General features: G+C 53.9%; 6 protein-coding genes across 6 annotated transcripts; 3 read left to right on the top strand and 3 right to left on the bottom strand.

Moving 5' to 3' along the window:
- Positions 1 to 566: 566 nt before the first annotated feature.
- Positions 567 to 1997, top strand: J4E86_005422 (uncharacterized protein; the record flags this gene model as incomplete). Its single annotated transcript, XM_051445956.1, has 1 exon — positions 567 to 1997. One exon carries the CDS (start codon positions 567 to 569, stop codon positions 1995 to 1997), a length of 1431 nt encoding a protein of 476 aa, XP_051302723.1.
- Positions 1998 to 2209: 212 nt separating this feature from the next.
- Positions 2210 to 2833, bottom strand: J4E86_005421 (uncharacterized protein; the record flags this gene model as incomplete). Its single annotated transcript, XM_051445955.1, has 2 exons — positions 2210 to 2664; positions 2713 to 2833. 2 exons carry the CDS (start codon positions 2831 to 2833, stop codon positions 2210 to 2212), a joined length of 576 nt encoding a protein of 191 aa, XP_051302722.1.
- Positions 2834 to 2925: 92 nt separating this feature from the next.
- J4E86_005420 (uncharacterized protein) lies at positions 2926 to 5105 on the bottom strand (the record flags this gene model as incomplete). Its single annotated transcript, XM_051445954.1, has 5 exons — positions 2926 to 3022; positions 3081 to 3867; positions 3916 to 4189; positions 4237 to 4779; positions 4833 to 5105. The coding sequence occupies 5 exons, from the start codon at positions 5103 to 5105 to the stop codon at positions 2926 to 2928; spliced, it is 1974 nt and encodes a 657-aa protein (XP_051302721.1).
- Positions 5106 to 6687: 1582 nt separating this feature from the next.
- Positions 6688 to 7749, bottom strand: J4E86_005419 (uncharacterized protein; the record flags this gene model as incomplete). Its single annotated transcript, XM_051445953.1, has 8 exons — positions 6688 to 6700; positions 6750 to 7016; positions 7065 to 7138; positions 7186 to 7331; positions 7380 to 7408; positions 7458 to 7496; positions 7551 to 7576; positions 7624 to 7749. The coding sequence occupies 8 exons, from the start codon at positions 7747 to 7749 to the stop codon at positions 6688 to 6690; spliced, it is 720 nt and encodes a 239-aa protein (XP_051302720.1).
- A 349-nt stretch (positions 7750 to 8098) lies between these two features.
- GUF1 (Translation factor guf1 mitochondrial) lies at positions 8099 to 10081 on the top strand (the record flags this gene model as incomplete). The annotated part of the gene is made up of 1 exon (XM_051445952.1): positions 8099 to 10081. The coding sequence occupies one exon, from the start codon at positions 8099 to 8101 to the stop codon at positions 10079 to 10081; it is 1983 nt and encodes a 660-aa protein (XP_051302719.1).
- Positions 10082 to 11207: 1126 nt separating this feature from the next.
- Positions 11208 to 13941, top strand: J4E86_005417 (uncharacterized protein; the record flags this gene model as incomplete). The annotated part of the gene is made up of 5 exons (XM_051445951.1): positions 11208 to 11281; positions 11340 to 11458; positions 11540 to 11728; positions 11793 to 12681; positions 12735 to 13941. 5 exons carry the CDS (start codon positions 11208 to 11210, stop codon positions 13939 to 13941), a joined length of 2478 nt encoding a protein of 825 aa, XP_051302718.1.
- Between the last annotated feature and the right edge of the window lie 248 nt (positions 13942 to 14189).

Genomic DNA, 14189 nt, shown 5'->3' with positions numbered 1-14189 from the left:
AGCGGAATGCGGGGGATCTACGCGCTACAGTGCCTGTGCGCGTGACGAGCCAAGTCGCGTGACGACCTCGGGATGCCGTGGCTAGCTTTGACTAGGTACACATGGCCCCGAAGTCCATGGACGATTCCAGGGGCGTTGATGCAGGAAATGAAGACGATGCTTGAGCTTAGCTAGGTGCATATCTCCGAAGCGCCCAGGGCTGTCAGCCTACCTGCCACCCGCTGCCGCTGCCGCTCCTTTCACCACCTGTGCAGCCTTTCCACGGCCACAGCAGAGGATGACCGCGAGGAAACAGCCGTCGCGATATATTTCGAGTGTCGCACCTGGCTGAAGCGGCTCATGCGACGTTCGAATGGAAGCAATGTGTGTCTTGCGCAGTGCTGTGACATCTGCCGAAGAATGATCGACTCGGCTTTGCGATGACGTCATGCTCGCCTTGCACTGATTGATGATGCCAATACGCCCGTGAGATGTATTCCCGCTCGCATACTCCGATATATCTCCTGTATAACCAATTCGAACGAAACCAGGAGCAGTAAAGTTTGAAATATTGGGATTCATTCACGATGACCTCAAACATCTCGTCCACAGTCCCCCTCTGGATCGACAACAAGCCCATCCACACGCAAACCACCATTCCCGTGACCCAAGCCAGCACCTCCAAAACCATCCACCACGCCTCCTCTGCCTCCAGCACCGAAGCAACCCAAGCGGCCGCATCCTCTTTCTCTGCCTTCAAATCTTGGCGCTCCACCTCCCACACAACCCGTCGCAACCTCCTCCAAAGCGTAGCCACCCACTACGCTGACAATGCCTCTACGCTCATCGCCGCGCAAATCGCCGAAACCTCCTGCACAGAAGCCTGGGCGCGTACAAACGTAAACCTCTCCATCTCGTACCTCAACGAAATCGCCGCGCAGATAAGCAGCGTGACAGGCGTTATTCCCCCGACTGAGAAACCCAGCACACAGGGTTTCGTGTTTAAAGAACCCATCGGACCGGTCTTATGCATCGCGCCCTGGAACGCGGCACTCGTTCTCGCTACGAGAGGAATAGCAAGTGCGATAGCGGTAGGTTGCACTGTAGTCTTCAAAGCGAGTGAACTCTGCCCCCAAACCCACGGACTCATCACGCAAGCTTTCGCTGAGAGTGGATGTCCAGATGGCCTGTTGAACCAGGTGCAATGTGGGCGGAAAGATGCGGCGGAGGTGACCGAGACGTTGATAGCGCATGATGCGATTCGCAAGATTGAATTTATCGGCAGCGCGGAGGTGGGGAAGAAGATCATGGGGATCGCGGCAAAGTATCTCAAACCGGTTCTGATGGAACTAGGGGGGAAGTGCCCGGTGATTGTGCTTGAAGATGCGGATTTGGAGGAGGCGGCGAAGCAGTGTGGGATGGGTGCTGTGTTGAACCATGGGCAGATTTGCTTTAGTACTGAGAGGATTATTGTGATGGAGGGGGTGGCGGAGAGGTTCAAGACGTTGCTTGTCGAGACTATGAAAGGGGTGGAGGGGCCGGCTGGGTCCGCGGTGTCGGAGGGTATTAAGAAACATGCTGAGGATGTTATAAGGGATGCACATGAGAAGGGCGACGAGATACTTGTTGGTGGTGTTGAAGCTGCTTCTTCTGGGGGTGGGGTTGCGCTCAAACCCACGATTATTGTCAATCCCTCGCCTTCATCTCGTATCCTCGACGAAGAGACGTTCGGCCCTTCCGCTTCGCTTTACGTCGTTTCTTCAGATGAAGAAGCTGTCGCGTTGGCGAATCGCTCAGCATATGGTCTCAACGCTACGGTTTGGACGCGCGATATGGCTCGTTTCATGAAGATGTCGCGGGAACTGGAATATGGTCAAGTTCATGCCAACAGCATTTCAGTGTACACATCGCCTACTGGAAGTCAAGGCGGCGTCAAAGGAAGTGGGTTTGGGCGACAGAACGGGCAGTGGGGGCTAGACGAGTTTGTTGTCGAGAAGTTTGTCACTTGGTGTGGGTGAAGTGGAAGGCCTTGACATTGTTCAAGAAAGACGACGCATTCAGAAACACAGCAAGTTTGATTTCAGTGTTTTATTGTTTCGGGTGATGACCACGTCGTACTCTAATATACGGAAAAGTCCAACACACCCCAAGTATTAGTACCAATAGGCAGATTATTATTCCCTTCAATTCTTCCTCCTCAACCCAGAACGTGGACAAAAACCAATGGCCCTTACCAAGTAAAAGTCATCAACTGGGGGTTGAGTACAATTGGCAACAAAAAGTGGAAGACAACCACGGTGCCCATAGGCCAAACGGCAATGAGCTCCTTGATCCTCCAGTCCTCTTGCAGACCAAAAGCCATTGTAATCATAATCGCAGTCATACCAATGCAGAACATGAAGCTCCACTTGAACTTCCTCAGCACCCTGCTGATGGCGACGAAGAAACTGACTTGTTCGGTTTCCTTGGAAGTGGAACCCCACTCGAGAGGCCAGCTGACGAAATGCGCGAGGAGAGCTTGCGAGACATGTAGAGAGACGCCGCCGAGGAAGATGCTGAGGAGAGGGATCCATTTGATGTTCGTCCAGAGGCCGCCGAAAAAGGAACCCTCGCCGATGCGGTAGCGGAGGACGGCGAGAGCGATGTTACCGAGGACACTGAAGACGATGATGATGGCGAAGTAGACTGATGAGTGTTAGTGATGCGCAAGAAGAACAATAACGTAATGCTTACCGCGGAAGGAGTTGATGTAATAATGGTCTAGCCATCCGTTGAAGAAACCGATCAAGAAGTAATTGAGCATGGTGAGAGCCCACGAGCAGCCGAGAGCGTAGTAGGTACCGATGTAAGCCATGATGGTGACTTTAGATGCGAGAGGCATGTTGGAACTGATATCATCGAGTTAGTTGACGGACAAATAAGACGACACGATCTTCGAAGATCTACTTACAAGATAAAAGTGCGGAAGAGCTTGGTGAAAGGACCTCGGGTGAACCAGTAGATCAAAGGGTTGAAGATGAGCTCGTTGCAGCCATATGCATACCTAGAGAATGTGAGTTAGCAGTCGTAAGAGAGAAAGACGTTGACAAGGGCAAGCATACTTCTCCCAACGGGCAAGCTCATCATATACGGTAAGCGATACACCCTCCTTGAAGCCTTCACCCTGGTATGAGGCCAATCGAATGATGTAACCAGCACTCTGCAGCCGCAGACTCATATCGAAATCCTCAGACACCGTCTCCTCGGACCAAAATTTGTCGAACGTCTGGTCTCCTTCTGTGACCTCGTAAGCCACCTTCTGAAGTGCCTCCCATCTCAGGATAGCGTTGTGGCCGACGAAAGGCGCGACGTCTCCACCAGCGACAGCAAATCGGATCATGGTGTAGATCATGTTGGTGAAGAAGGTGATGCCGTTTTCGAAGAAGCTGTTGGTGACGTTCATGACCCCGGAAGAATACTGTAGGATGGCCACTTCCTGCCCCTGCTCCATCTCGCTGACGGCCTCGAGCAGGCAGTCCTTAGGCACACGGGTGTCGGAATCGACGAGGAGAATGTGATCGCCAATGCGGATGTTACCATCAACCCAAGCCCTGCCCTCGTGTTCAGCCCTGACGGATTCCAAGACTTCCCTGTAGAGGTCAGTCTCATCCAACTGGCTCCAGTTCTCTCCACGTTCTTGTTGTGCCATGACCTCTTCAACCCTGCAACTGATTCTTAGGGCGTAGTTCATGTTGGATGCCTTCTTGAACTTTCCGGGGCGGATAAAGACAAACGGATCCGGTCCGTGCTCGCCCTTGGGATCATGCCTTGGGCGCGCTACCCAGCCAATGCCATGCTCGTCGTAAAATTCTTGGCGCTCCCTGGATTCCTCGGCTCCGAGAACCTGCACTAGGAAATGTCAGCGGGGCTTACATTATGCACTGGGGCAGCACTTACTTCCGTCGTCGTTGACGAAGATGTTGGCACTTCCTCCCTGAAGCTCGTAGGTAGAAATGGCTTGCTTGAGCGACCGAATGGTGGGCTCAATGACACTGCGTAAACCCTCCTTGTAAACGGGCATCTGGATGGTTACATGTGGAAGCGGCCCGCCAAAGCTATCACAATGGAGGCGCCTGGGGGCTTTGCCGGAGTAGTAGCGGCTGTTCTCTTTCATCTGATCGGTGGGGCCAATGATTTGGGCAAAGTTACCAACCAGAGCTTGGAAGAAGAACTAGTATAGTCAGAAGCGAAATCATAGAGTGCAGAAAAATGGCTTACCAATGATAGCCAGACTTGCGCGGGCAGGCAAATGAGGAAGAGCAGACGAAGCCAGTGCTTTGGGGCTTGGAACTCTTCGATTGCGATCTGCCTGTACCCGGATCCGATCGCTACCGTCAGGAGAAGAATGGACATTCCGCAGTAGGCAGCTTGCCACATCTTCATGTCTCGGGCCTCCTCACCATTGGCTTCTCTAGAATCGCGCGAGTCGTCGTAATCTTCCATGTCGTTTGCGGGGTTCTTCCCTGACTTCTCCAACTCCAAGTCGTGCGCATCATAGCCGTATTCAGCTCCACACATCATCCTCATCATACAATTGATGATGAACTCAGCGCGTTCGAGCGTCAACTTTGGGTCATCCTGCCACACTACCAGCATGCCTCGTGAGGCGATGAAAGCAGCGGACTGACCCCTCTGACAGTGTGGCAAAGCTTCAAAATCGGGAACGATTTGCAAGCGAAGGCCGCTCTGGATTTGCACATACTGGGTATTGGTACGCTCAAGAATGTACTGGATGGCCCTGGTGTTGACGGTCATAGCGCACTGCAAAGTATTAGTGACAATGCCGTGCGGGTGTTTGGCGTTGTTAGACTTACTCGGACGTTCAACTCGGTAACAGCTTCAATGAGACCTGTACCGTCGGTACGAAGCGCATCGGGGGCGCAGGAATAGCGTCCCCTTGACTTCTTCATGAAGACACCTTCGCCAGCTGATCCAAAGGTCCATACCCGCTCCTCCTGCTTGGTGTGGAGCCAGTTGGCCAGGAGCTCAGCCTTGACGTCGACAAGAGCATCTGTGCGTACGGTACTGTCGCTGCCGTGGATGCTGGGAGCCCCGCCGGAATGAGAGCTAGCTGGGCCAAGCTGCATAGGTGTGAAGCTAGCCGGTGACTCGTCGCCAGCTCGGGGTGTTGGCGCCAGAGGATTTTGGGGTGGTAGTTCCTCGCTCCCAGGAGTGTCGTTATGCGGTCGAGAGACAGCGTCCCCTTTTCCGAAAATTCTGGGAAACCTCATTTCTGCGTCTTCTCATATGAAGCCAGGGTGTAGAAGGTTTGTGCGATGTGCGTCTGAACGACGAAGAATAAAGGTGCACACGGATGGTAGGTAACGACTGAGAAGAGGGTAACACCAAGCGGGCAGCGAGGTGAAGAGATACTCAGCCTGATATTCAAAAAGTGCACAATTCTTCTAAGCAGTGTACGTGCGGTGGGAGAAGTACCCACACTGCTATAAGCGACTACCAGCAGCCACAACTGCACGGGTTCAGTATGAAAACCGTGTAGTGTGGCGATAGGCAACTGGTACTGGTGCGCCTAACCTGTATTGAAGTTGTCTTGGGAGAGCCATGCAGGATAAGGTGGACTTGGAGCTTCATGGTGCCACGGAACCCCAGATAAAAGTAGTCTTGTTGGGTCGTGGTGGAAATCGCGTCTGTGCTCTGTTACATGACCGCTACCGAATGCTCTTTCTTGCCTCCACAACCAGTAGATACAACACTCGGACATGTAACGAGGTTACTTATGGAGATAAGATGCGCTATTATCAGTGACATTGGGACCGTACCAACTTGAGAGTGTTTGTAGCTTTGGGGATTTTCTAGCCAATGGCTCGGCAGTGTGTACAAGTGCCAGATACCCCTAAGCCCTGTGAATATGTCGGAGCTGCCTTGTAGATCGTTTAGGAAAGACGCGACAGCGTTTCTGTGCGTGTGAGATGACGCGATGCTGAACATGGCTTGTTGGTAACGATACGCGATCGAGAGGTCCGCGCATCCAAAAGAAAATCCCCATCTTCTTACATGAAATATGGTCTTGGGAGACCAGGCGTCCTCTGTGTTGCCACTGAGGTGGGGCGCCTATAGCTCAACAGCGGGCCTATTTTGCGCGCTTTAGGCCACGCGCATCGAGAAAACCGTAAAGCCCGTCATTGCTACGCAACAATCGTATCTTATTACCAAGATTACCGCAGACCTAGACGATTAGACAAAGTGAGGTTGGAAAGATCAACAGTTCTTTAGCGAGGACCCACGCGTGACGAACCCGCGTCGCTGCGTTCGCATTGCCAACGATGTCGCACCACCGATACAAGCATGGACCGAAAGAGAACGAAAAGAGATTGTGTACGAGCCTGTAAAGCCATGGCGACCACAAGATCACCGCCCCGCTGCAAAGATTGCGACGGGCCCAGCAGCGCCAGAAGAGCTCTGGTCTTTGGCCCAGGCACGTGACCCTTATCGGATACGTTTACTGCTGGAGAAAACGGAGGACAGTTGCATGATTTTCATTGATGTGTGAACTCCGTCGCGTAGAAGACTTTGGGAAATGCCGCAAGTTTAGTCATCGAATACTGGAATATGGTACGACCCACGTACTCCATGCGCCTGGGCGAAAAGTTGACAAGATGAGAATTTGGAAGGAAAATGGGAAGTTTAGGATCTCAAACACGGCGGAGTTTAGTCGGCAAGTCTAGAGAATTAGTATATCGCTTCCACAAGCAGTCCATGAAGTCACTCACCTGTAGCTCACTAGAGTGTCGACACGATGGTTGCTTGTGCTGAAGCTGCGCAGCTGCACCTTCTCCCCATTCTTGATCTCCTTGGCGTCACTGTCACCCCACTCGAGAGGCACTTCAGAGTCCGCGTCGGCATAGACAAGAACATTGAAGGTACAGTTTCCGTCCAGCATGGGTAGGAAAGTCACGGAGGCGGTGATCTGCCTAAAGACAGACTGGATCTCGGCCTGGATTTCAGCTTCGGTCTTGTCTTCTGATGCCTCGCTGGCACTGAGAGTTGTCAGCATGTGATCAAACTGGCAGGCCTTTCTCGCTCACTCTGGAACGGAGTTCTCTTGGTCTGCCGTCTTCTTGGAAGATTTCGCCTTGGCGCTCTTTCCGTAGATTTGAACCTAGACGATGTCAGATACTAGGGTTTGGTATAGTTTATGTGACCTACGTCGAATTGCCAGCGTTCAACATGCTCTCCAGTTTCTTTGCTCGTGATGACGATAACAAGCTTTGAGATCTTGCCCCCGTACATCCACTCCTTCAGCTGGCCCATGATCTTCTTGATGTAGGCCTTGACCTGGTCATCGGCCGTCACTAGAAACGTTAGGATGCAGCTGATGGTAGCGCTAGCAGGCTACGTACCCATCATAGTCAGACCATATTTCTTCACGCTGCATCTTGTTAATGGCTAGTTGGGGTCGAGGTGTAGTACAGGCTTACGCGGTGAAGTCCTCGGCGGGGTACACGCCTCTTTGGAACCTGAGCAGAGTAAGTCACCTAGGTCATAGGCTACAATGCGCTCATCACGCTTACAGGATGGTGTTCACGGAATACTCGAACTAATCGGGGTAAGCGTGGGATGCGTTGCTTGGCCTGGCCGACTTACAAACTCATTAACGAGTTTCGAAGAGCCCTTGAGCGCAAGCTTGTGCACCTTGGAGGAATCGCTCTTTGAAGACTTCGATTCGCCCTTTGAAGATTTGGACTTGGAAGAGGTCTTGGGTTGAGACATTGCGGTGATAGCGCGTCGTGAAGGTTGGCGGTGTGTTGTTTACGGGGTTTGTTGATAGGGTAACTGCGACCAGCGTGACCCGGCGGAACAGGAAGCAACGAGACAGCGCAGCAAGGCTGTTCAAAGAGGGCGCAATCGACGACCGAGTGTCTCCGAAGATCAGAGTTAGGCCTAGTATGCTTGCGGGGTACTGGAGATGTCCACGGGTCGGATGGGAGGTCTGGTAGTGGGTCGGGGTGCAGATGCAGGAACCGCCTGCCGCCGATAAGATAAGATCGATCAAAAAAGTCGACGACACCACCGCCCGAGCGACGAGCAGCCAGACACGGATCCGACCTCATGCCCACTCATGCGATCATGCGTGCGAACTGCGAGCAGCCTTCTGCACGGCTGGCGGACGCCCTCGGCCCGCTGCAATGGCTTCCCGCGTACCTCTCGCCTGCTTGAGCGCCTGCCGCCCCTCGCCAGAAACTATGCGCAGGCCTTCCGCCCCCAGTCAGAGCTCGAGAAGCGCATCGCCGACATTCCCATCGACCGCTACCGCAATTTCTGCATCGTCGCCCACGTCGACCATGGCAAGTCGACCCTCTCGGACCGCCTGCTGGAGATCACGGGCACCATCCAGCCCGGCGGCCAGAAGCAGTTCCTCGACAAGCTCGACGTGGAGAGGGAGCGCGGCATCACCGTCAAGGCACAGACATGCAGTATGATATACAACTACGAGGGACAGGACTACCTGCTGCATCTGGTGGACACACCCGGCCACGTCGACTTCCGAGCCGAGGTGTCGCGGAGTTATGCCAGCTGTGGAGGGGCCCTGCTGCTCGTGGACGCCAGCCAGGGCGTGCAGGCGCAGACAGTCGCCAACTTCTACCTCGCCTTCGCCCAAGGCCTTACGCTGGTCCCCGTGCTGAATAAGGTCGACCTCCCCCACGCCGACTCGCCGCGGGTGCTTGAGCAGATGCACGAAACCTTCGAGCTCGACCCCAAAGACGCCGTACTCGTCTCAGCCAAGACCGGCCTCAACGTCGCTGCCCTCCTTCCTACCGTCGTCGACAAGATACCCGCCCCAGTCGGCGATCTGAAGAAGCCTCTCCGCATGCTCCTCGTCGATTCGTGGTACGATGTATACAAGGGCGTTATCCTGCTGGTGCGCATATTCGACGGGCAGGTGCGGCCTGGGGACACTATACGCTCCTTCGCAACTAAGCTGAAGTACATAGTGGGCGAGGTCGGCATCATGTACCCCGACCAGACGCCGCAGACGGTGCTCAAGGCTGGGCAGGTGGGCTACATCTACTTCAACCCTGGCATGAAGCGCTCGCAAGAGGCCAAAGTCGGCGACACCTACACCACCATCGGATCTGAGAAGCTGGTAGAGCCATATCCAGGCTTTGAAGAGCCGAAGAGCATGGTCTTCGTCTCCGCCTTCCCCACAGACCAGGACCTCCACGAGCATCTCGAAGACAGCATCCAGCAGATTATCCTCAACGACCGCAGCGTTACATTGCAGAAGGAATCGTCCGATGCTTTGGGGGCTGGCTGGCGCTTGGGCTTCTTGGGCACACTGCATTGCTCCGTCTTCGAGGACCGCTTGCGTCAGGAACACGGTGCCAACATCATCATTACACCGCCCTCAGTACCCTTCAAAGTCATCTGGAAAGACGGCACCGAGTCCATCATCACCAACCCCAATGAGTTCCCAGATCAAGACCAAGCACACTTCAGAGTGCAGGAAGTCCATGAGCCGTACGTGTCTGCGACCATCACAATGCCGGATGAATACCTTGGTGAGGTCATCAAGCTTTGCGAGGCCAATCGTGGCGAGCAGAAAGAGCTTACTTTCTTTACTGCCACCCAAGTCATCCTGAAGTACGATATTCCCCTGTCGCATCTTGTAGACGACTTCTTCGGCAAACTCAAAGGCTCCACCAAAGGTTACGCCTCTCTTGACTACGAAGACGCAGGCTTCCGCAGGTCGTCCATCATCAAGCTCAACCTACTTGTCAACGGCTCCCCAGTCGATGCCGTGTCGCGAGTGCTGCACACATCGCAAGTCGATAGAGTGGGCCGCATATGGGTCGAAAAGTTCAAGGAGCATGTCGAGCGACAAATGTTTGAGGTCATCATACAGGCTGCAGCCGGCAGGAGAATCGTGGCGCGAGCTACCATCAAGCCGTACCGCAAGGATGTCCTTGCCAAGCTCCATGCTAGTGATCTCAGCAGACGGCGCAAGCTCCTCGAGAAGCAGAAGGAGGGCAGGAAGAAGCTGAGGTCGGTAGGAAGTGTCGTTATCGAGCAGGAAGCGTTCCAGAAGTTCTTGGCCAAATAGAAAAATCAATACTCTTATCCGCTCTTCGTCGCGTACCCCAGCGCTAAACTCCCGGGTGCGAACACATGGCAGAACTCGCCGTTGGCCAAGCCCGTCCGCTCGTTCGTTAGGACGGCATGTCCGATTATTCTCGACCATGTGCATAAGTCGCGATAGTCTAACACCAGACATGCATCGCCATTCAGCGCCATGACATTGGGCCTCCAACAGGCCCTGATTCTCCCTCCCGTCCCCCTATCAGCCTTGGAAGCGTTGATTCGCTGGTCATCCCATCCGATATCACCCAACAATAGCACCAATGCAACGGTTCGTCGCGCTCAGCCGTTTCGGCTAACAAGGAGTCATCTCGATGCCGAACAACTGGTGGTCTGCGAAGTCCGTGCAGTGTCTCAACGTGCTCGATCTTTCACCTGATCGGCGCTAACAGGTCGATGACATCAGCCAGTCATCGAGATCGCGCGTGTCGGCCTTTTCCAAGAACCACTCGGCTTGCGTTACAGCTCGCGTACCTGACAGCAACGATCTCTAGTGCTGCTTGGATCTGTGGCTAAGCCGTCTCCAGCCTGGTGTCGCGATACTCGACCGTGGGTTGCATAATGCTTCGGACGGTACGCTTGGGGAAGTGCGCCGACATGGCGTTTGCCCGAGGGCCAACTTTCCTACGTGTCGAAACCGAAAGTGACATTGGGGGGGCGTCAACAGCCTTTATTCAAGCACAATTAAACCTACGAAGCGAGCCTTCTCCAGATTCAGCTGATTCTGGGATATTTACACTTCGAGTGACAGGTCGTGGGCTGTATCTTGATGTCTAGCGGCATGTAGCGCATCTTGACAACGCTCGCTAATCTCTGCAGAGCCTAGCCGACCATGTTGACATCAAGGATGCCATGGACCTCCGAACGGCACGCTTGCGACGATCCTGCGGGCATGACGTTAGGCTGATGGCCAGACCAGGACGCCTGGACGGGCGGGCAACATGGGCAAATCTCAAATCTAAGAGACGTGCCGCTGCGGGCTGCAATACCTGCGTTGGTATGAGTTTGGGTTGTTCCTCGCACTTGACAGCCCGCAGGACGGTCTTTTCAATCCTCTGCTTCCCTGCGTGACTTGTCGAGGCTTCATCAAGATGGCGAGATTCTTGGGCCTCAGAGGTCGCAGTCTCGCGAGCGCCATTAGCATCACGTGTGGGCTTTGCTTTTTGTGAGTTACCCCATCCGTGTGTATCGCGTAGATTATTTCAAGGACTAATCGGTCAAAGATGTTTCGGCTATGCCCAGGGTGTTATGGGCGGTCTCTTGACTGTCCAGCAGTTCTTGGACAGGTTCCCTCAGGTTGACATTGTCAACCAGAGTTCGTTCCACAATGCGTGGGTCACAGGTACGTCGAACCAAGTCTTATGGGCGCATCAAGGCCTCAGATTGGTACTGGAGTATGCAGGGTCTTGACTGACATCAATAGGTCTTACGGTCGGAACATGGCATCTGGGCTGTATCGTCTCAGCCATCGCGACAATCTTCGTTGGTGACCTGCTTGGGCGCCGACGCACACTCATCCTCGGTCTTACCTTTTGGGTGATTGGCGAAATCATTCAGACGTCTTCCTACAGCTTTCCGCAGTTCATCGTCGGTCGCGCGATCGCTGGTTTCGGTAAGCTCTTTTTTAACATCTTGTAGGACGAACTCCGGACACGAAAACTGACGCGGCAATATAGGCAATGGCTTCACCACCTCTACCGCCCCTGCATACCAGGCAGAATGCGTCAAGTCGCATCGCAAAGGAACCATTCTCATGATCAGCGCAGGAGCGTTTGTCTCCGCCGGTATCGCGCTCTCGTACTGGTTCGTCTTCGGCTTCGCATACCTCACTAGTTCGTCGGCATCGTGGCGCGTCCCTATCGCTCTACAGATTATGTTCGCGCTCCCCGCCATCGCAATGCTCTTCGTGCTTCCCGAATCGCCGCGATGGCTCATCCTTACTGGACGCGAACAAGAGGCGCTCACTGTGCTTGCGGCTCTGAACGACGACGAGCCTGACAGCTTCGAGACGAAAGACGAGTTCTTACAGATCAAGGATGCGATCCTGATCATGGCACAAGGATCGAGCGCAGGCTTATTCTCCAACAAGGAGCGCAGAGGTTTCCATCGTGTTGTGTTGGCATACTTCGTGCAAGTCTTCCAACAGGGCACTGGTATCAACCTGGTCTTGCAGTATCTCTCATGGATCTTCTTGACACGCATGTCCTTCGAAGGATGGCTAGCCCGTCTCCTGGCATCTTGCTCAGCGACGGTCTACTTCCTCGCTTCGTTCATCGTCGTTGTCGGTATTGATCGCTTCTGGGGTCGTCGCTCACTGATGATGTTTGGTGCTTCGGGCATGTCAGTGTGCATGATACTCATTACTATCCTACAGTACCTGTGGTCCGAGCGCAATATGCAGGCTGGAAGGATCGCCAGCACTGTGTTTCTGTTCATCTTCTCCGTCTTCTTCGCTATTGGATGGCAGGGTATGGCTTGGTTGTACCAGGTCGAAATCGTGCCACTTCGGATTCGTGGGCCTGCTAACGGTCTTTCGACGAGTGCCAACTGGTTGCTCAACTTTGTGTAAGCCACAATCCGGGTCCATCGCATTAGCTGCGCGACTAACATTGAAACAGTATCGTCTTTATCACCCCGATCGCATTCCAGCGCATTTCCTATCGTACATGGATTATCTTCGCCGTCACAAACTTCGCCATCATCCCCTTGGTCTACTTCTTCTACCCTGAGACCGCCTTCCGCTCGCTCGAGGAGGTCGATGTCATCTTCCAGCTTGCGCACGATGCGCCCGGCAACCCTTGGCTCACCGCCGTTGGCTTCTCTCAAAGCGAGCCTCTCTGGTTCGGAAAGAAGGACCCGGAGAAGCGACTCAACTTCAACTACGGAAACAGCTCGTGGCACAAGAGACTCGTCGAAAGCGTACTCAGTCGTGATAGTGGCAGCGGAAGCAACACGAACAGCGGCAACACCGAGAAGCGACCCTGGAGTAACGGCGAAAGTCCAGACTCTGGTGAGACAGCGGCAGCTACCATCCCTCGTGGACGAAAGAGATCAGAAGAGTCGCCCGTGGACCCTCGACTGCACCTTTCTCCACCATCAAGCCCAACAACGACCATGACGACGACCATCACCAGCACAAATCGCCCACGACGCAAGCTCCAGAAGCGCAACAGCAGCGCCAGCAGCTTAGCGAGTCACGCGAGCCGGTCCCAACCACCACCACCCGTCTTTGGTCTCTACAACCGATCTGCGGAGACGCATCAACCAACCATGCCACACCACCGCCACACACGCAGCACCTCAACAGATTCCCTCCATTCCGTACGCCCAGAATGGTGGACAGAAGATCTTGCACCCGCACCCGTCTCCACACGCAGCAGATCCTCAAGCAGACCAGGTAGTGCAATAGAGGCAGTGGAGACCCGCGGCCGCCCAGCATCCCGTGTCTCCACAAGAAGCGTATCGAACAATGCGCTTAACCGCTTCGTGAACCCTGATCTACTCGCCCAACAGCAGCAACAACGACAGCAACCTCAGAGAGCTGCATCTCATTCATCGCTTCATCAACAATTTGCCGACCATGGCTTTGAACCCGTTGTTGGTAGGGATAGCGTCGACTACCCCGGTATGCTCGGCGGCGAAGAGCGCGGCAGAGGAAGAAGCAGTGTTGTGAGGACGGAGAGCGAGAGGGAGACGTACCTCCCTGATGGTGTGTATGAGGTTGTTGAGGGTAGAGTGAGGCAGCTTAGTGCTGGACCTGTCAGGCCGGATAGCGTGGGAAGTTCGCGGAGGTATTCGGCCCGAGACGCTGGGTATGCACGATAAGAGATGATCTGCTAACCTGCTACTATAATCTCGGTTTGTCTCGTGGCGCAAGTAAACACCACTAATTTCTTTTGTAAACTTCGGCTTCTAGCTATTGAAACACGCCTTGTAATACATACATAACAACCTTATCGTGTAATCATAAATGGCAACTTGTAATATCCACAATCACTTGCAGAGTGTATCATCTTGGTGGGAAGGTGTGGATTTCATTTACTTCGTTAAGTTTGTGTACTCGTAATTTCTTC

The sequence above is a fragment of the Alternaria arbusti genome (genome assembly GCF_024043155.1).
Source record: "Alternaria arbusti strain BMP 1465 chromosome Unknown scaffold_6, whole genome shotgun sequence".
NCBI classification, from domain to species: domain Eukaryota; kingdom Fungi; phylum Ascomycota; class Dothideomycetes; order Pleosporales; family Pleosporaceae; genus Alternaria; species Alternaria arbusti.
Note: the sequence above shows the minus strand (reverse complement) of the source record. Positions and strands in the feature narration are given on the sequence as shown.